Below are 20,953 nucleotides of genomic sequence, written 5' to 3'. Positions count from 1 at the left end.
CGATTGCATACGTTTCAAGATCGGTGCCTAGACTATTTTCTAAAAATATATATATAAATATGTAAGAAATACTACAGAAGCGTATTTTTTTTTTTTGGTGTGGCAGACACGCTTCCGTAAAATACCGTGTAATTAAAACAAACATATAATGAAAACTGTTCAACAACAATAACAATAATCAGTTTTTCCAACAGACTCGGAAACCCAGTGCACCCCAGCCCCCTTTGAACTTGGACCTTTGACCCCCTATACTCACGCACACACTTCGACGACTTAGTTGTGTTTAATTGTTATTAATATAAGTATGGGCTCCATAATTCACTAACCGCCCACACACACACTCACATACACAAACAGACACAGAAAAACTCGAGTAGATTCTATTATTTTGTTGTAAACTTGCAATTGAGTCCGTTTCCGCTTCAGGTGTCATGAACTTCCGGTAAAAACAAGGTTCGGCGTGTTTTTTTTAAATCACATTTGCTTATATTCTATCATCCCTATAGCAAATAAAACGCCGTACTATTTTTTACATTATATTAACCTTATTGTGGTTTTATTATATCATATTAACTTGTCTATTGTGGTCTAACACGCCATTCCATTTGCGGCGTGCTCCCCGCGAGACTCCGCAATGGTACGGTCCGAAACGCCTATGTTTCCGCGCGAAAAAGACGGCCCAGACGCGCCAATTGCTTTCCTGGCGTCCTCCAGTTCCTCGTTACGGCACAGACGGCGCATGCTAGCAGGCTGACGAGCACCGCTGTCGCTCTCTCTTTTTTCGTCCTCTCCCTCGCGCTTTTAAAGCCCCTTTTTAAACCTCCGCTCTTCGACGTTGCTTTTTAATCGCCCGCCGAGCGTCATGCCAGCCAGGACTTCCCTGCCGTTGCCAGAGGATGTCAGGAAAAGGTAAGACTGGATGCTAACGCTCTCCGTCGGGCTCGACCAACAACATTTGGCTCCGTTCCGGGATCTTTAGTTGAGTTTTATTTACGGGCAGGGGGTATTAACCCAGCTTTACAACTGCTATCTTGGCTGTTGCCATCGTTAGCAAGTCGCGTCGCTAGCATGCAGCTTGTCAGTGTGTGTGTGTGGAAAGGGGGGGGGGGAATTTGGCGCCACCACGAGCAGTCTTCTCGTGGTAAACAAAAGACGAATTAACATTTGACTCGTTTCTTACCTCCGTTTATAGGCTGCAGGTGCTACACGAAGATGGCTCTTCAGACGAGGTGAGTTGGAACGCAGTTAAGTCGACCTGTTTTGACACTACTAAAGTGGTGTTTTTATTTTTTTAAAGCAGTGTAATGTACCAAACTCTCATTTTTAACGTTGGTTTTCGGTGAGAATCAAACTGAATGAGTGTAAGCAATGATCTGTTGCATAGAAATGTACATGACAGGTGGGTCCTTCAGTTACGATGCAAGTTTATACGCACTTGTAGGTACTAAACGCCATGGCGCATCATTAAAGGGCAAGTGTAATCCCTATAAAACATTCTAAAATGGATATTGACATAAAAAATACATATAACATTATTCACTTCAATGTCTATATGAAAAAATAAATGACCTGAAAGCGCGTCATCCATGCGCAAAGCTGCGGAAGTGTCATTCGACATCCAAGTGGTTGCCATATTGGCTGCATCTTCTGTCCGTGACTTCACACTGGGACATTCGCCATTGAAAACAAGCTGTTGCCCCTACTATGGGAGACGAACACGCCTCTTCTGACACAGAAGCTCTTTTTTGAAGAAGAGAACATCTCACAATTGAGTGAAGTGTCCGGGGCAATATTACCTTGTTGTTTTGAGCCGTATTTATATGATATGCGGATTAATTCTAACGACAGAATATATGAGCAAGCCCGGCTGAAGCTGTGCTCGTCCGCGAGGCACAACGTGGCAGCCTTCGCCGGCGAGCTCGACGCGGAAGCCAAGCCGTTCGACGTGCACATTTAGCACTCCTGTCGTACGTACGCGGATCTTTTGTGACGATGGAGAGACGGATTACATGGTCCCTCCGCTCCCCCAAACGATTATTATAATTTTTTTAGTAGCTGTATACACACTTACCTGTCATTTGAAACCCAGAAAGTTTTCGTCCTTTGCACCTGTGCAATCCATTTTTCACGACGAATGGGGTCTCTTGGAAACTTATGAAGGGTAAATCCATCCTCCCGAGTGTTCGAGCAATATCCAGCAATGCAACAAGCTGGCATTTTGGCTAACACGAAGGAACAAAGGGCTACCTTCCCGCAGGTAAAACTAATAGAGACAAAGGAGTCCGCTCGAGGGCGCCACTGCCTCCCACGTCACTTCCTGCTTCTTGTCGAAAACAAATCCCTCGAGAGGATTTTCATGCGGCAGTTACAAAAAGCCACATATGTCAAAATCATGTTTTGTGACTAAAAAACGGATGGGTTCATACCGGCTGCCGTTTTTTTTAATTAATAACATACTAAAAATCATCCATTTCATGACGCTTGACCTTTAAATTACACAGTGCAAAAGTCATAATTCCAGTAAATGAATAATAATTAAGATGAAGGGACATACTCCAAAGAGTTTCAATGTTGAATATTTATCAACTTAATATATTATAAATTTGAGATTTCTTCTCATACCTGACTTAAATTAGTCGTTAAATCCGCTTCGAGGATGACCGACCAAAGCAAATGATCTTGACACTTTTACTAGTAACTTTACAATTGGTGGACATCTTGTGACAAAGTATTATAGCTTGAAGTGTCTTCATTATAAATATCTGTATCAAAAATGCTTTTTGGACACAAATGTAAAATAGTGAAATTTAAAAAAAACAAAAAACATTGTGTACCCCAGCAACTAAAACTGCATGTGCCAAGTCACCATGTATTCTGACACTGCTGGGTAAAATAGTTCCTTGCATACCGTTCAGGATCTTGAAATTAATTTACTCCTACTTATTACTAATTTTTTTTTTTTTTTTTTTGCCCGTCTAGGATCACGTGAAAGAGAAGCTCAAGCTGGTGCAGGACTTCCTGCACGCCGACGCTCAGGACGCCCTCGATAGCCTCGAGGAAAAGATGAAAAGCTCAGAAATCTCCGTGGTCAGCCTGCTTTATTTTAATACTGTGAAAGACTTAAACTGGCAATTTTCTTCCATTCCTTTATTAATCTCCCTCCTCAGGAGGACTACATCTCCAACGTGAAGTCCCTGCTGGGGAAGGAGCTAGATCTGGAGAACGGCGAGGAGTCCAACGGCAAAACAAACGGCCTCAGCAACGGCTCCCACAAAGACGAGGACGCCGAGGACGAAGACGACGCAGTCAGGTCGCCCGGCGCTCGGAGAGGACGCAGGAGCAAGTCTGACGCTAAAAGTTAGCTCAAAACACTTTTCTTTTGTGAAAGCATCTATTTTTTTTTGGTCAATTTGAACTTTTATTCTTGAGCTTTTTCCCCCACCAGCGTCTCCAGCCAGCTCCAGGGTGACGAGAAGTGGGGGCAAGCAACCAACCATCATGTCAATGTTCTCCAAAGTGTGCGTTTTTTAATTTATCATTATTATTTTTTTTTTGCGTGCGTGCGTGCTGCATTTGCAAAATGCTTGAACCTGAAAATATTAAACGTCCAGCATGGATTGTTATATGGCTTAAACCAATTTTGTTTGGCTAAATCATAATACAATTTCATGGAATATGCAAAAAAAACTTTTTTCCTGCCATAGATGTGAATCGAGCTCTATTAAAATAAGAAAATTTGTGCTAAAGTTGTTAGCATTTTTTGAAAAATCACCTTTTTTTTACAGTCAAAAGCGCAAGTCTGAAGACTTAAATGGAGAAGCCACAAATGGAGAAAGTGAGGCGAAACAGGACGATGTTGCTGAGGAGGTGAATATTTTTTTTATTTCTGCTCTTACAGCTCACACCTTACATACATTAACAGCCTAACCCCCCCCCCAAAAAAATGTGCTGTAGTCCAAGCAGAAGCGTCTGAAGGTGGAATCTGATGACAAGTAAGTCCTTCAATCCGAGACAGAACGCCCTTGAATTTGTTTTCGCTAAAAATAAAAAATGAAAACATTTTGACAGAGCTGGTCCTGAAGAAGTCCTGACTGAGACCAAGACAGTTTCTGCTCCAAAGGTAGAACCACTAAGAGCTCAATTTTCCCCATCTCCTCTTTAAACTCTATTTTAACTTTTAAAGTGACCCATATTTTAACTCTCTGCCTTAGCTAGCAGGTCGAGTATTTGAATAAGTATCCCAAAAAGGAAATTATACCAAAAGTCAATTTTAGTTTAAATCTCATCTGAAACTTTGTGCTTTTTAGACTCCTCCTCCCAAATGTCCGGATTGCAGGCAATATTTGGACGACTCCGACCTCAAGTTCTTTCAAGGCGATCCAGACAATGCGGTAAGTGTGAAATTTAGATGTTGTTGTTATATTTTTTTCTTTTGAATGGCTTCAAATGATGTGTGCCTTCAGCTGGACGAGCCGGAGATGTTGACCGACGAGCGCCTCTCCTTGTTCGACGCGAACGAGGACGGCTTCGAGAGCTACGAGGATCTGCCGCAGCACAGGATCACAAACTTTAGGTGGCAATTCCTTCTAAATGGTTAAAAAAAAAAAAAATCAACAATACATCCGCAGTTTGCCAACGTGGAATTATAAACGAGAAATGTTTGTGTTGAAACGCCCACGCAGCGTGTACGACAAGCACGGCCATCTTTGCCCCTTTGACGCCGGGCTGATCGAGAGGAACGTGGAGCTGTACTTCAGTTGCGTCGTCAAACCCATCTACGACGACAACCCCTGCTTGGACGGTAACGACCTGCCTGACGTTTTGACACATTTGCGTGATTTGGGCACTCTGAGATTATATTGGATTTATGTGATGATTCTAATGCAAATGAATCAATTTGACATTAGAGCTCATTTGAGGAAAAAAAATAAATTTAGGGGCAAGAAGTTATTTTAAGTAAAGTTTATATCTGATGAATGAAAGGATCGGTTTTTGTTTGCAATTTTTTTTTTTTTTTTTTTTTTTTTTGGGTGGGGGGTGGCCGTTTTCTTATACTGTTTTTTTTCCCCCCTCCCAAATTTTTATTTTTGTAGTTATTTAAGGGGCAAGCAGGATTTTAGTGTATTTTTGTTATTCAGTTGCGTGCGGACAAAGTGTAGTGTAGTCCTACCACGTTTTTTTTTTTATGTATGTTTTAGTACAGTAGATTGTTGTGGGTGGCAGGTGTAAGTAAATATGCCAGCATTTGAGTTCCTGTTCCCTGTTTAGGTGGCGTTCCTGCAAAGAAACTTGGACCCATTAATGCTTGGTGGATTACGGGATTTGATGGAGGAGAAAAAGCTCTGATCGGGTTCACCACAGGTATTGCAACAGTTCTTATTCTGACCGAAGTTATGTATTTCCTGTGTGCGGATAGTAACAGTGTTTCTCCCCCCCCCCCCCAACCTTACCCACCAAGCGTTTGCGGACTACATCCTGATGAATCCCAGCGAGGAGTACTCGTCCATCTTTGCGCTGATGCAGGAGAAGATCTATATGAGCAAAATAGTGGTGGAGTTCCTCCAGAAGAATCCGGACGCCAGTTACGAGGATCTTCTCAACAAAATTGAGGTGGGGAACGGAGGAAATGTCCAGCTAAAAAAAAAAAAAAGTGTACATATATATTTATTTTAACCCTTGACCAATTGAGCTACCATTTATAAAGAAAAATAGGTTAGAGAACCTGAGGCTCTCTCCAGTGCAGAAGTTCACCAAATGACATGTATGCGCCTACTGCATACTCAATATTCCTCTCCTCTTGAAGTCATTTTTATATTGGGGGGGGGAAATGTAGACGAATTTTTTTTTTTTTTTTTAAATGGACAATTATTTGTTCGTGTTGGATTAAAACTTCTTTGCCTGTTTTCTTTGATTACCTTTTAACATGATTTGAGGAGTGTCCTTTTGGATTTAAAGTCAACAAATAGTTCATACATAGTGTAATAATGAAATAAAAAGAACTTGACCTTCCCCCGCTTTCAGACCACGGTGCCGCCGCCGGGCCTGAATTTCAACTGCTTCACCGAGGACACGCTGCTGCGCCACGCCCAGTTCGTGGTGGAGCAGGTGGAGAGCTACGACGAGGCCGGCGACTCGGACGAGCAGCCGATCATCGTCACGCCCTGCATGCGCGACCTCATCAAGCTGGCCGGCGTCACGCTGGGCAAGAGGTACGACTTCCTGCGCCGCGACTCTCCCGTTAAAACGAGGGCTGCGCCGTTTTACATCGCGGCTCCGCCGGGTGCTTCGAGTTTTTTTTTTTTTAGCTTTTCTTTGAAATAAATGGCTCCGAGCGCTCGCTAACGTTTACCATTCCTTTGACATTTCCTAATGCAGCATGCTGCTGTACTGGTAGGTTGGCCCGACTGCATCGTTGGCTTGCGTGATGGGGAAAAAGTCCGTGCCGATGTTGTGTATGGCTTCACATCGTCGTTTGTGTGTACTAGTGTCATTACGCCATCTGGTTTGTCATTTTCGAGTCGCTCCGTAAGCGGCGTGGCACAGAAGAATGCCCACGGGCATGTCGTGCGGTCCAAATCAAGGGTTCTGTCTGGCTTTCACCAAGAAACGGAGCACTGTCCCTCTTAACGATAAAGGTCTTTGTGTTGAGGGCGGCAAATGGCTTTTGATGACATAAATCACGAAAAGAACACATGCAGGAGACGGGATAATGGCGGCCGACAGGGCTTCGGCGGTTCAGGTGATCGGCCCGGTGTTGCCATGGAAACTAGTACGTACATTTTGAATTTGCAGTCAGCGCCTTCTCGCGTCTCCAATGTTTGCGTGAGATTGAATTTCTTAGAGAAGTCAAGATTGTAACCTCCAGAACGTTGTTGTATAAAATGGAACGGATTCTATACAGAACGCGATATTTTTCTTTTGTGAGCGTTACCATGGCACATTCAATCGTTGATTGGGAAGCTTCACTCATACACTATAGACAAAACTGTTGTTCCTTTAAGTTGAATTAAATAGTCCTCATTTGATTGACAAAGAGGGGTACATGCATTTTGATTTTTAAACCATGACAAAATTGTATAGTGATGTAATGTACTAATACTGTATATTACATATGCATAAATGTTATGTTTGTCTGCACAATAATTTCAAAATTATGTAATTTTGCTTCTTTTTGTATCAGTTTGCCTTTGTAAAAGGATCATGCAACCAGATATATCTTTTGTAGTATTTTTGCATGAGGGACAAATGTTCCTGTCAAAATCGAAATTTCCTGACTTTTTTTAAGACGTCATGATTGGTGTTTACATTACCGTTCAAACAATAAGAAGAAATGGAAGTAAGCCTAACTCTTTGCCTAGCTGCTAACTATACATTTATTGCAAAAGTTTGTCATATTATTTGTGGTAAATGGCTCGAGACGTGCCATACAAATAATCAACGCAACCAGTTGCTCGCAAATTTGTCCAGCAGCAGCGCTAACTTCCTATTTGGGGAGCGTTAGCAGTCACAACGTTTAGGATTGCCGGCTCTGACAGATTGGGAAGGAAAAATAATTGAATACATCCCACACTGTGGGAAAATGTTTTATACGTTCTATGTGTGCTAATGGGGCTTTTCCTGACTTTGATGGGGGCTTGATTATCGGTATGCGTGTACCCCACTTTGCTCCTCATTCAACAGCTTTACAGTGTCGCTTGTCTCGTGTTGCATGGCTGGACGCTTTTGATGATTGGCCAGTTGCTTCATCGTGGCGTCGCATCACGTGACCACCAGCATCTCTGCAGCTCCTAAATAAAACACCTGAATACAAATCCTCTTGCTCCCCTTAAAAAAATAAAATAAACCAGGCGAGCTGCGAGACGACAAGCCATCCGTCACCCGACCAAGATCGAGAAGGACAGCAAGGGTCCCACCAAAGCCACCACCACCAAGCTGGTCTACCTGATCTTTGACACCTTCTTCTCGGAGCAGCTCGAACAGGACGACAAGGACAGCGTCACCAAACGGCAGCGCTGCGGCGTCTGCGAGGTAAGCCTCCACCGCACCGAAACTGTGGGCCCAACCCGAGACTCCACTGCTGTACTTGAATGTTGTACTACTTTAACTTTTTTCCCCATCTTTTTTTTTAAGGTTTGTCAATCTCCTGACTGTGGCAAGTGTGTCGCCTGCAAGGACATGATAAAATTTGGAGGAAGTGGCAAAAGCAAACAAGCGTGCAAGCAAAGAAGGTGAGTGCAGAAATTTTTTTTTTTTTTCTTCACCAACCATTTATCATGTTTGTCACATTACTTGATCTCATTTGTATTGAAACAGGAGTTCTTGGTCCACCACAATCTTTGCGTTTTACAAAGGGTGAACGATGAACTGCTGTAATTCCTGGCCTACAGAGCGCACCTGGTTACAAGCGTCACAGAGTAGATTTGTAAAGGAAATACCATTTGGTGCATACATCCGCTGCAGCTGTGTAAAAGCCGCAAGTGCCCACATTGAAAAACGTATTTACAAAGAAAGATGGTACACAGTTTAACGCTAGTGCTAACAGAGCTGGTTAAAATAAAACTTACCGATAAATGTAACTGAGACGCCAGTAACATAAGAGCAACATGATAGCACAGTACTAGCGCAGTGCTAACTGGGCAGGTAAAAGTCACTTCCTCGGCACATATATTCCAACGGTCTCATTGTTACCTTTCCCGCTCGAGTGCCCCCTTGCGGCCGTTAGGAAAAAATGCACAAATTAGCCGCATAAACCACAGGGATGAAAGCGTGGGGGGGCGCGTCTTGTAGGCCGGAAATTACGGTACTCTGCGCAGCGGCGTTAGAATACTTGATCATGTGGTAAATGGGGACACGCACAGTTAGCCTCATACTTGTTTTTCTTGTCAAAAAATGCATTGTTTATAAACTTTTTTGTTACTAGTTATAGATGAGACAAAAGTAAAAACACAGTAGAAACTTTTCTCACTAAGGGGATGGATGACGTTAATATATTAATATGCAGATTGTTGCACAGAGCAGTAATTTTTAAAGTCTCCTTCCTCATTCATTCAGGTGCCCGAACTTGGCCGTGAAGGAGGCCGAGGATGATGAGAACATAGAGGAGGAGGAAGACGTGCCCGTGAAGACCAAGAAGGCGTCTCGGGAGAAGAGGACGAAGCAGACGCAGTGCAAGCTGGCGTGGATCGGCGAGCCCATTCAGGTACCGGCTGCTCGACGCTTGGCTGCAACGTGCGTGATGACTGAGCGATGCTCAATGTTGCTTACAGGGCGAGAACAAGAAACAGTACTACAAAAAGGTCTCCGTGAATGATGAAGAGCTGGAGGTTGGCGACTGCGTTTCAGTATCCTCTGAGGATCCATCCACTCCGTTATACCTGGCTAGGTAGAGTACAAACTGGATTTTTACACACATTTGGGTGGCGGGGGGGGGGGGGTAACTTTGCAGAAAGACCACAGCAACATTCATCATTTGGCCTAACCCGATTTGTGCTTTGAAGCCGGCGTTAAACAGATTTACAGAAGAGACATGTCATGCCAGCATTAGTTTCAAAGTATTTATTTAAAGAAGTTTAAGGTCTCAAAGAGGATTTTAAAACCAGTACTAGGTTTGCTATCCTAGGTTTTCCAACTGGATTTGGGTTTCAAATGAAAGTAAAAGCCTGTACGACGGTGCCTTGCTTTTCAGTTTGAGTCACCCATGAAATCAGGGGTGTGAAACTCATTTTTAGCGTGGGCCACGTTGTAGTTAGGGTTTCTGTCAGAGGGCCATTTTGAGTGTGAAGCTATCAAAAGTGTGAATTGACCAATCATTCAATTTACACATGAAATTTAGGAGCTAGTTTTGGAATCAGAAATCAAGACTAATTGTTTCTTCAACTATTGTTGGCATTTGATAACACAAAAATGCTTGCAATCTCGTCTTTATTTATGATAAGACAATTGGGTATTTTGGTACAGATTTGAACAAAAATCATGGAAGTTGATACACATGATTTGCCTCAGCGGGCCACATAAAATCGTGCAGCGGGCCGTATCTGGGCCCCCAGGCCTTGAGTTTGAGCATTAAATGGATGAAAATGCCATTATTTCTTTCAAGACGCAAATTTCCCAAAAGGTTTTCTACATGTTGCACTGTGTTCAAATACCTGTTGCTTAGTTCCAACTACTGCAACATTGGTGCGAGTTTCAGTAGCCAGTCTATGGCATTTTGCACTCCGTGAGCATTAAGATGACAGACTTTTACTGATATGTTTTAACTAATTACACAGTGCTGCTCCAAATTAGGGTTAATAGTCTGGGTTAGGAGGATTAAGAGTCTTACCCAGAAACTAGTTTTTCGAATTGAACGCAAGAAATGTTCATTTTCTGTATTCTCAAATTTTTTTTGCTCTCCGCCAGGATCACGGCCATGTGGGAGGACAACAACGGCAAGATGTTTCACGCCCACTGGTTCCTCCGCGGCACTCAAACGGTGCTGGGCGAGTCGTCCGACCCCCTGGAATTGCTCCTGGTGGACGACTGCGAGGACATGTCGCTCAGCTACATCCAAGGAAAAGTCAATGTCACCTACAAGGCACCCTCCAACAATTGGTTCATGGAGGTGAGTCCACCTTGCTGCTGAGTAGTTTCCTCTTTCGGATGCTCACTGCTGCTTTTGCGCGTCAGGGTGGGATGGATGTGGACGTCAAGGTGATCGAAGACGACGGTAAAAGTTTCTTCTATCAGTTCTGGTACGACACGGATTTTGCCCGCTTTGAGACACCGCCCAAGACCGCGCCGTCGGACGACTGCAAGTTTAAGTGAGCACGAACATTTATTTTATTCATTCAAGAGTCCTCCATTCTAATTAATTATTTGAAATGATTGGAATAGATTTTGTAGCAGCTGCGTGAGGATCAAAGAGCGCGAGGAGCGAGAGAATCCGCGTGCATTTGAGCCGCTGGACGAAGAGCACGACTCAAAAGCGCTCTACGCGTTGGCCTGCTTCAGAGGCGAGCAGTTCCGGGTTGGAGACGGCGTCTACTTGCCACCTGAGACCTTTAACTTCAGGTGACGCTCAAATTTTGTAGACAATGTCAACTGTGGATTAAGATTTTCCCAATTTAAAAGGAATAACTGTTATAATATCATTGACTGACGTGTCAACATTTAAGCAGCATCCTGACAAGTTTGTCAGTGGGCTCCCAACATGGGGGCTGCCTGGGCAACACTTTACCTTAACCAAAATGATATAAAAACTTTTCAAATTTAAAAAAATGGTCTTTTTCCATTCAGCCTCGATTGTGACACGACTGCAGCATGGACAGAAAATTTGAGAATATATAATTGAATATTCTGCACGTTATTTAGAAATGGTTACGACCGTATGACCCGGGTTCGATCCCGGCCCCGCCTGTGTGGAGTTTGCGTTTTCTCCCCGTGCCTGAGTGGGTTTTTTCTGGGCACTCCGGTCCCCCCCCCCAAAAAAATCCCCAAAACATGGAAGATTAACTGGACACCAAATTGCCCCTAGGTGTGATTGTGAGTGTGACTGTTTGTCTGTATGTACCCTGCGATTGGCTGGCAACCAGTTCAGGGTGTGGCCCGCCTCCTGCCCGTTGACAGCTGGGATAGGCTCCAGCGTCCCTCGTGAGGATAAGCGGCAAAGAAAATGGATGGATGGATGGTTATGATTGTTACTATTTATTATGTCTGCTATCAGTGTGAAAGCAACCAGCCCTGTGAAGCGCTCCCACAGAAAAGACGACGTGGACGAGGACTTGTACCCAGAATACTACAGAAAGTCCTCGGACTACATCAAGGGCTCCAACCAGGACGCGCCAGAACCGTTCCGGGTCGGCCGCATCAAGGAGATCTTCTGTCACCGGCGCAGCAACAGCAAGGCGGAATTGTCGGAGGTCAAACTCCGACTGTACAAGTTCTACAGGTAAATGAGTTGATCATTTTGCTCTCTTTTTTTTTTTTCGACTGTTTTTAAAAAAAAACAAAACAAAACTGGATTTCCTCTGATAGGCCTGAAAACACCCACAAAGGAGTGAAAGCCAGCTACCACACGGATGTCAATCAACTGTACTGGAGCGACGAGGAGGTCACTGTCAGCATGTCGGACGTGCTCGGACGCTGTCATGTAGAATACGGGGAGGACCTCAACGAGTCGGTCCAAGAATATTCCAACAGGGGACCGGACCGCTTCTATTTCCTGGAGGTACACAGTTCACAATGTTAAAAAAACATTTTTAATCATGTTTGAAAACAGTTCCCAGGTGTTTTAATAGACATATTGGTATTACTTCATAACGCAGTGACCCAAATATTTATGGGCTACCTATTAGTCAATTTTCCAAATGTTCCTTTTCTTCTCTTGCAGGCTTATAACGCCAAAACCAAAACTTTTGAGGATCCTCCAAACCACGCTCGCTCTGCCACGCACAAAAGCAAAGGAAAGGGCAAAGGGAAAGGTAAATAAAACGGCCATCCATTTTCTGACCCGCTTATCCTCCTTTGGGTCCCAGTTGTCTTTTACAGCTGACTTTGAGCGAGAGGCGGGGTACACCTTGAACTGGTCCCTAGCCAATCACAGGGCACATGCCGTAATTTCTGGCTGAGAGAGTGCACCTGACTATAAACCTCACCCAGTACATTTGTTAAGGAAATACCATTTGGTACATACATAAGCCGCAGGTGCCCACATTAGAACTTTGAAACACGAGATATTTACACACTAACGGTACACAGAGAGATTTCAAAGTTTTAATACCGTAGCTTAGTTTAACATAGCAACAACACGGTAGCACAAACGGGAAAAAAAATTACGTGGCAGCAACACGGTAGCACAGCACTAACAGGGCTGGGGAAAAAAAAACATACCAGTAAAAATCACAGAGACATGGCAGCAAAACGGTAGCGCAAACGCGGCACTAACGCTAAGGTGCTAACAGGGCCAGTTAAAAAAAAAAAACATACTGGTAAAAATCCCTGAGACATAGGAGCAACATGCTAGCACAGTCCTAACGTTAGCGCAGCGCTAACATGCCCGTTTAAAAAAAAAAAAACATACCGGTAAAAGTAACTTCCTTGACACATATATTCCATCGATCTCACTTTTACCTTTTCCGCTTGAGTGCCCCTTGCGGCCGTTAGAAAAAAATGCACTAATGAACCGCATCACCGGAAATTACGGTATTCCGACAAGTTTTCACGTCCGTCAGACCGACGGACCATTTCGTGTTAACCTTCCTTCGAGAAATGTTGTCTTTATTAGGACCAGCCACACACACGCATGTAAAAAGCCAGTTGAGGGTCTGCTGTTCCCAATGTCTACAGTGGAATGGTGATTTTTATTTTATTTTTTTAATTTACAAGGTAAGGGCAAAGGCAAGGCTTCAGCCGTTCAAGAAACTGCAGAGCAGCTTGGTGAACAACAGATTCCCGAAGTGCAGAAATATCGCACACTGGACGTGTTCTCAGGCTGTGGCGGTCTCTCCAAAGGCTTCCACCAGGCCGGTGAGCGCTCCTTCCTACACGGTCAAAGGTTCCGACCCATGCGGTTTCACCAAACGAGCGTCACTTTTTACCTCAAAGGGATTTCTGAGACGGAGTGGGCCATCGAGATGTGGGAGCCGGCGGCGCAAGCCTTCAGGCTCAACAACCCGGGCACCACCGTGTTCACGGAAGACTGCAACGTGTTACTCAAGCTGGTCATGTCCGGCGAGAAGACCAACTCCCTGGGCCAGTTGCTTCCGCAGAAGGGCGACGTGGAGATGCTGTGCGGCGGACCCCCGTGCCAAGGCTTCAGCGGCATGAATCGCTTCAACTCGCGCACGTACTCAAAATTCAAGAACTCGCTGGTGGTCTCCTACCTCAGGTGACGAGGCAAACACTGACTGAAAGTGAATGTGTGGTGTTGAATTGCTAACTTTTTGGCTTCATGTGTTGCAGTTACTGCGACTACTACAGACCGAAGTTCTTCCTGCTTGAGAACGTGAGGAACTTTGTGTCCTTCAAAAAATCCATGGTCCTCAAGTTGACTCTGCGCTGCCTCGTCAGAATGGGATACCAGTGCACTTTTGGAGTCCTGCAGGTACTGTAGATTGATCTTTTATCATATAAAATGTAAACAAAGCACTACACATATGTACTTGCATTGTTATTATTATTGCTTTGAGTGTTACGGTTGTTCAACTGTGTGTGTGTGTGTGTGTCCAGTGTCCTCTTGTTCATTGTCTCACGTTGGTCATGTGCTTTTGGATCAGGCGGGTCAGTACGGCGTTGCCCAGACTCGCCGCAGAGCTATCATCCTGGCCGCCGCTCCCGGGGAGAAGCTGCCTCGCTATCCCGAGCCTTTGCACGTGTTCGCTCCCAGAGCCGTTTCCCTCAGCGTGGTGGTGGACGAGAAGAAATACGTCAGCAACGTCACGCGGTAACCTTGGCATCAAGTGTCATGCGCACTCCTCATCAAACTGTTGTAACACGCCGTCCTGCGTACAGCGGCAACGGCGGCATCTACAGAACCATCACGGTCCGCGACACCATGTCCGACCTGCCTGAGATCCGCAACGGTGCCGCTGCCATGGAGATTTCCTACAACGGCGAGCCTCAGTCGTGGTTCCAGAGGCAGATCCGCGGCACGCAGTACCAGCCCATCCTCAGGGATCACGTCTGCAAGGTGAGTCTCTGTCTCTATACAGTGTTGCACTTCTTCAAAATAACTCAACAGTAAAGAATTGTTTGGTGGATTACCGTAATTCCCGGCCTACAGAACGCACCTGGTTGTAAGCCTCACCGAGTACATTTGTAAAGGAAATACCATTTGGTACATACATATGCCGTAGCTGTGTAATAGCCGCAAGTGCCCACATTGAAACACGAGGTATTTATAAAGAAAGAGGGTACACAGGAACAGTTTAACGCTAGTGCTAATGCTTGTGCTAACAAGGCCGGTTAAAATAAAACTTAACAGTAAGTATCACTGAGACAAGGCAGGAACACAGCGGCAACATGCTAACGCTAGCGCAGCGCTAACAAGGCCGGTAAAAGTCACCTCCTCGGCACATATATTCCACCGGTCTCATTCTTACCTTTTCTGCTTGAGTGCCCCATTGCTGCTGTTAGAAAAAATGCACAAATTAGCCACATCGCCGCATAAACCGCAGGGTTGAAAGTGTGTGGAAAAACGTCGCGGGTTGTAAGCCGGAAATTATGGTACTTTACGGTACTTTGTGCAGTGGCGTTAGAATACATTGAAACGCGAGATATTTACAAAGAAAGATGGTACACAGAGAGTTTAACGCTAACCCTAGTGCCACGCCAACAGGGCCAGTTTAAAAAAAGGGGGGGGGGGGACATACCGGGAAAAAAATCACCAAGACACGGTAGTAACATGCTAGCGCAGTGCTAACAGGGCCGGACCGGTAAAAGTCACTTCCTCGGCACATATATTCCAACGGTCTCACTCTTACCTTTTCCGCTCGAGTTCCCCCTTCCGGCCTTTAGAAAAAAAATGCACAAATTAGCCACATCGCTGCATAAACTGCAGGGTTGAGAAAAAAATTGCGGTTTATAGGCCGGAAATTACAGTAGTTTGTTTACAATTATTTGGCTTTGATTTGATCAAAGTGGCCCTTGTATCTCGTTTTTTCTGAATGGGTGTATTAAGAAATTTCCCATTAAACATGACTGAAACATGGATTCAGCAGATGGCCCAATTTAAAAAAAAAAAAAAAAAAATGCTCCAAAATAACTGCCCCCACCCTTTTTATTTTTTATTTCCCTAAATTTTTTTATTTATTTATTTATTTTATTCAATGGCCCTTGGGTTTATAGGACATGAGCGCTCTGGTGGAGGGCCGCATGCGTCACATCCCGTTGGCTCCCGGCTCGGACTGGAGAGACCTACCCAACATCGAAGTGCGCCTGAGGGACGGCACCATGACCAAGAAATTGCGCTACACGCACCGCGACAAGAAGAACGGACGCAGCAGGACGGGCGCGCTCAGAGGCGTCTGCACCTGTGCCGGAGGTACGCACGGGCTCGAAGGACATTTCGATAAAGTTACTCGAACGTGAACACTTTTTTTTGCGCACCAATGCAGGAAATCCTTGCGATCCGGCCGACCGGCAGTTTAACACGCTGATCCCGTGGTGTCTGCCTCACACCGGAAACCGCCACAATCACTGGGCGGGACTCTACGGGAGGCTGGAGTGGGACGGCTTCTTCAGTACCACCGTCACCAACCCTGAGCCCATGGGAAAACAGGTCAGAAAATGCATGCTAATCCACTGATGTATTTAAAAAAAAAAAAAAAAAAGACTGGATAGCGCATACACATCGAGCGGTTGACGCCAGTCGGCCGCCATCTTGGTACTCCCAAAACATGTGGAGGACATGGTTTACACGTTGGATTATGGTGTCGAATTAAAACTGGTCATGCGATCTTGACGTTTTTCAGTTCTGGTAACATGAAGGATTTTCAATTCAACTTGGTAAGCCAGAAAAAAAGGTTAAGTACAAAGCAAAGACGTAGAACACCGTGACAACCAAGAAACCTTGCATATTACCCAAGGCCCGACTTCCGTGACATGTTAACTTTTCCCAAAATACACTGTGAAGCAATAACATCATAACATAGCAAAAAAAAACCGAACCATTTTTGTCATTAAAAAAGTGAAATTTTAAGTCAAATCGGTTAGATATTTTTTTCAAATAATTTCTTGCAATGGGAAAATACACGCTAAAAGCATTGTTCATTTGTCTCTGCGACGTCCTATTTCAGACAGAAAAATCAAATTCAGTTTGCAGAGGTCCGTATTATGAAATTCATCAAAAATTTACCCAAAAATCAGATTTGCTTATCCACTGAAGTTTGGAAAAATATTTACGTCGTTTTTTTTTTTTGTTTGTTTTTTGTTTTTGCGAAAAACCGTCGGCCTATAAAGGTGAAGCAGAGAGTGAACAGTGAACAACAACAACCGTAAACAAAGCTTTGTTCAAGTGAATTAAGCTCACCAGAAAATAAAAAATCCTTTCCAAACAAATTTTAACAGTGTCAAAGTAAATGTTTGTTTTTATGTGACTGTTTTCTTTACGAAACTAGCAATTAACGCAGTTGTTGTTTTGGGATTATCAAGATGGTGGATTTTTTTTTTTTTTTTTGCCCTAATTTCATTTTTTCATTTAGTACTAAATCTTTTTTTTTTTTTTTTTTTTTAATTATTTTCATTCCAGGGCCGTGTTCTCCACCCTGAGCAGCACCGAGTGGTCAGCGTGAGGGAGTGCGCTCGCTCTCAGGGCTTCCCCGACACGTACCGCTTCTTCGGGAACATCCTGGACAAACACAGACAGGTGAGCAACCGCGCTGACCCATCGAACGCCAGTAGACAAAGTTAGCGTCTCCGCGTCATTCCCATCCGAATATTCAATATTATTTACAGCCACAGGTTCAAATCTGTATGGAAGTGTTCCTTAGTCTTCCCGATACTGCTATTTCTTAATCAGATGAGAATAAATGGTGCACCATGTAATCGAGCCTTTGGCGCACCTCATACGTCACTTCCGCGCATGTAGGTCATGTGACTCGCCAAAATGGCAGCGCCCCTGAAAATTTGCAGTCGCTAATTTTCTCAAAACACTGGTACATATTACATGACCTATTGGATACATTTTTAATGCAAACCACCAGAATTTCCCTTTAAACCATCTTGTCGTCGTCGTCGCCCGGCAGGTGGGCAACGCCGTCCCCCCGCCCCTCTCCAGAGCCATCGGAATGGAGATCAAGAAGTGTGTGATTGACAGGATGAAGGAAGAACAGACAGCAGGTGAGCGCCCTTGTCTGAGATTGCGGCTATTATTGAAACAAAACCTTGCAATTTAACATGACCCCCCCCCAGAGAACATCAAACAAGAGAAGATGGAGGTGTCGGACTAGTTCGCCTCCCGGCAATAAGTGCCCACGGTGGGGGATGACCGCCTTCTGGCTCGGCACACGTTTACTGATCAGAAAGCAATTTTGAAATGTTCTTTTAATCCCTCTTAACATGTTGGATAAATTGTATGTAGTTTTATATGTAATATTTCAAATAAAGCTCTTATGACGTGGATTTTACGAGTCTGAAACTGGAATCACTTAAGAGTGCAGATGTGATTTTTCGGTTTATAGGCGGAATTCCGACTTTTTTAATTGCATTTATTAAAAAAAAATTCTGCAATATTCCCAGTCATAACCCGTGCCGGAATCCACACTTATTCATATTCCGGTCCAAACTTTGCAAGCGAGGTGGGAGATGAGATACACGTTTGTTGATTGGTCAAATTTGTTCCTCTTGACCAATGAAAACGCTTGTTGTATGAGGCAGATCATGGGGCCATTTTCAAGTGAACACGATGACTGCTCAAGAGGAAAGACGCCGCCTCTCGAGTGAAAAAAATTGATAAATAGGTCAAAAATAAGCTCCGATGGGATTGGAAAGAAGGAAGTTGCCACTCTAAGTAACTTCATTTGCAAAATTGATGGACCTGGTAAAGCATTGTGCACATGGGGTCAGGATACCCTTGACTATGGATCAAGAAATTTCAAGGCAAAACGCCAAAAGCACGTCAATTATTTTCAGATTATTTCCATCCATATTTGGGGCAAATGAGGACTGCATAACACAAAACGGCAAGAAATGTGCGCTATAGTGCTTGATTCTTAATCTATTTTGACTGTGCGATAGACAACTGCAAAATAAAACAAGCATTTCTTCTTGAAAGAAAATTTTATTATGGTAACAATCATTGTAGCGTTGTGATAAAATGCGGTAAAAAGTTCTGGTTGGTCAGCAAACGGAAAAAGGATCCCGGATATTTCGAAGCGGTGCTGCCTTACTTGGCCCATTCGACTTTGAGGGTACGACGATCGCACGTGAATCCTGACATGCCGGCGATTGCCTCGGCCGCGTCCTCGCGACGGTGGAAGCGGACGAACGCGAAGCCCTGCGACGCGCGGACACGTTCGATTTCCATATCTGCTGAGAGTGCAAACGGGCGACGGTGTGAGGGCTCACCTTGGACTGCCCGGTCTTCTTGTCTTTGGTCAGGTAGATTCTGGAGATGGAGCCGAAGGGTCTGAAGAGCTCCTGCAGGTCCGTCTGGCTTGTGCCCTCGGACAGGTTGGACACGTGGAGGGTGGCGTTGTCGTCGGCTGCAAATGTTTTGGTTTCGTTAGAACTTGAATCTTTATTTATTTTTTTTTTTTTAAACGAAATTCTTGAGGTCACCTCTGCGGTTGGGCTGCATGGACTCGCCCCTGCGCGCGCCCCCGTCCCTCAGGCTGGGGGGCACGTACTTGCTGGTCTTGCTCTGTGCCGGCTGCACTCGCTCTGGTTCCCCCAAAACAAAAAAACAAGGTCCGTTTACAAGTGTCTTACACGCGACTTCACTATCTTTGAATTTGCCAAGTACATCCAAACAAACCATGTGACATTTTTGCTGTTTTTGGGGGTCCTAAGCCTGGTCTTGGGTACTCAGAAGGAGGATGAGCTCATCAGACTAATCCCTCACGGTTTCTTTGGTGCGCCAGGCGACTTTCCCCTCTTTGATGGAGAAGAATGTCAGGAAGATGTCGCTGACGGTGGCGTCGGAGGCTTTCCTGGTCTCAATCTTGAACAGCCACACAATCGATAGAAAATCAAGTTAATGTCAGGGGTAAAGTGCCTTCAACTTTTTTTAAACGTCGGCAATTTTATATTCTGAAATAGCGTAAATGGCATAATAATTGTCAGACACAATAATCGCCATTGCATTTCGATGCCTTTCACACTCATTTGTCTTGTGTGAAAATCTCATGTCAAAATGGTCAGTTTCCAATGGGGGAAAAAAAAGATTCCAACTGTCTTATTTTAATTAAACAATCAGATACAGAACACACACGCTACAGAAATTAATATTTACTGTTGAATGGTTTAAAATGCCAACATTTGGGTCAAAAAAAGGCCTCGAACAATTATGCTATGTATAGGTTTCCAATTACGCAGTTTTGTGTGTCATAGAGATCAGAGAACGCAGGTGATAGGTCAAGCGTGAAGTTTTTTTCTATCGTTAATTTATCCGATTGGTCGAAGGACTGTGGAGACGTCATTGAAAATCTGTCCATACAGTATTAAAGATAATTGATTTTTTTTTTTTACAAGCGATTGGTTGTCAATGAAACGATTAACTGTTGCAGCGCTACATTATTGAACCTTTTTTTTTCAAACGAGAAAATACCGATTGACACACGATTTAAGGTTTTTTCTGTGTTGATTGGTCGAAACTAGATGCTAACAGGTTAGCTTACACCCACATGTAGCCTACGTCGCAAAGCTAAACTTTTACGTCGACACCATTTTTCTTCCCTCGTCTAATTTCGTCACCGGTGCAACTTTCATGTTTATTAGCGACCTTCATAAAGCTCCGCAGACGGTCGACCGCGTCCCCCTCCCGTCAAATTTCGTCACTTGTTCAACTTTCGTGTTTATTAGCGACATTTCATAAAGCTCCGAAGACGAAAAGTTGACGACGATGCCGGTGAGTTTGTTTTACTTTCACCTTCTTCCTCTTCGACTCTGTCGGCCAGGCTGACCTTGTTGATAACGCAGAGATTGTTGCATGTTATTGAGTTAAGAAAAAAGAAATAAATTTGTCGCTATTCATGGAAAATACCCACTCGTTGTATTCAATGGCTGGCACGTTGGCTGCTCAGTTTCGGGACCGCAAAGCTTGAAAGAGCCCGCCAAACCTCGTCGCAACTCTGACGTAACTTCTGGGTTTAGAAATTCAGAATAAAAGCACAGGATGCGTCAAATAATAAAAAAAAGAATAATAATGAAAGATTTAATCCAGCGGTGCCATATTACGTCATTACCACATTTATGGCAAGAGTTAACATTTAATGAAGAGACTGGATATTTGTCGAATATATTTTGGATTCAATTTGGC

General features: G+C 44.2%; 2 protein-coding genes across 3 annotated transcripts; one reads left to right on the top strand and one right to left on the bottom strand.

Moving 5' to 3' along the window:
- Positions 1 to 664: 664 nt before the first annotated feature.
- Positions 665 to 18,096, top strand: dnmt1 (DNA (cytosine-5-)-methyltransferase 1). The gene is made up of 34 exons (XM_061846517.1): positions 665 to 909; positions 1,193 to 1,229; positions 2,980 to 3,087; positions 3,168 to 3,357; positions 3,446 to 3,518; positions 3,786 to 3,867; positions 3,955 to 3,992; positions 4,069 to 4,120; positions 4,308 to 4,391; positions 4,464 to 4,573; positions 4,683 to 4,801; positions 5,269 to 5,361; positions 5,459 to 5,610; positions 6,022 to 6,209; positions 7,848 to 8,028; positions 8,131 to 8,228; positions 9,052 to 9,199; positions 9,267 to 9,382; positions 10,399 to 10,600; positions 10,666 to 10,799; positions 10,873 to 11,049; positions 11,702 to 11,926; positions 12,013 to 12,205; positions 12,368 to 12,458; positions 13,363 to 13,503; positions 13,582 to 13,864; positions 13,939 to 14,080; positions 14,253 to 14,419; positions 14,488 to 14,665; positions 15,823 to 16,018; positions 16,092 to 16,255; positions 17,225 to 17,341; positions 17,721 to 17,814; positions 17,887 to 18,096. Exons 1-34 carry the CDS (start codon positions 863 to 865, stop codon positions 17,922 to 17,924), a joined length of 4,458 nt encoding a protein of 1,485 aa, XP_061702501.1. The 5' UTR covers positions 665 to 862; the 3' UTR covers positions 17,925 to 18,096.
- A 667-nt stretch (positions 18,097 to 18,763) lies between these two features.
- LOC133514674 (eukaryotic translation initiation factor 3 subunit G-like) lies at positions 18,764 to 20,839 on the bottom strand. Of its 2 annotated transcripts, XM_061846508.1 has the most exons (6): positions 20,682 to 20,793; positions 20,564 to 20,597; positions 19,451 to 19,636; positions 19,255 to 19,356; positions 19,042 to 19,178; positions 18,764 to 18,970 (listed from the first exon to the last, which is right to left on the bottom strand). In XM_061846508.1, the coding sequence occupies exons 3-6, from the start codon at positions 19,458 to 19,460 to the stop codon at positions 18,860 to 18,862; spliced, it is 360 nt and encodes a 119-aa protein (XP_061702492.1). In that variant the 5' UTR covers positions 19,461 to 19,636; positions 20,564 to 20,597; positions 20,682 to 20,793; the 3' UTR covers positions 18,764 to 18,859. The 2 variants fall into 2 exon arrangements, with proteins under 2 accessions (XP_061702492.1, XP_061702491.1); XM_061846507.1 differs by lacking the exon at positions 20,564 to 20,597 and having other exon boundaries at positions 20,682 to 20,839.
- Positions 20,840 to 20,953: the final 114 nt, after the last annotated feature.

This window comes from Syngnathoides biaculeatus, chromosome 16, assembly GCF_019802595.1.
Source record: "Syngnathoides biaculeatus isolate LvHL_M chromosome 16, ASM1980259v1, whole genome shotgun sequence".
In the NCBI taxonomy this organism is placed as follows: domain Eukaryota; kingdom Metazoa; phylum Chordata; class Actinopteri; order Syngnathiformes; family Syngnathidae; genus Syngnathoides; species Syngnathoides biaculeatus.
This window is presented reverse-complemented; position numbering and strand designations above follow the sequence as displayed.

What these genes read in the sequence shown, in the direction of transcription:
- dnmt1 (XM_061846517.1), top strand. Translation starts at nt 863, where the DNA reads ATGCCAGCCAGGACTTCCCTGCCGTTGCCAGAGGATGTCAGGAAAAG. An exon ending in AGCGCTGCGGCGTCTGCGAG is followed by an intron (nt 8,029 to 8,130) that starts GTAAGCCTCCAC and finishes TTTTTTTTTAAG; the next exon opens with GTTTGTCAATCTCCTGACTG. An exon ending in CTGAGCCCATGGGAAAACAG is followed by an intron (nt 16,256 to 17,224) that starts GTCAGAAAATGC and finishes TTTTCATTCCAG; the next exon opens with GGCCGTGTTCTCCACCCTGA.
- LOC133514674 (XM_061846507.1), bottom strand. An exon ending in CATGCAGCCCAACCGCAGAG is followed by an intron (nt 19,179 to 19,254) that starts GTGACCTCAAGA and finishes AAACATTTGCAG; the next exon opens with CCGACGACAACGCCACCCTC. An exon ending in AGAAGACCGGGCAGTCCAAG is followed by an intron (nt 18,971 to 19,041) that starts GTGAGCCCTCAC and finishes CGCGCGTCGCAG; the next exon opens with GGCTTCGCGTTCGTCCGCTT.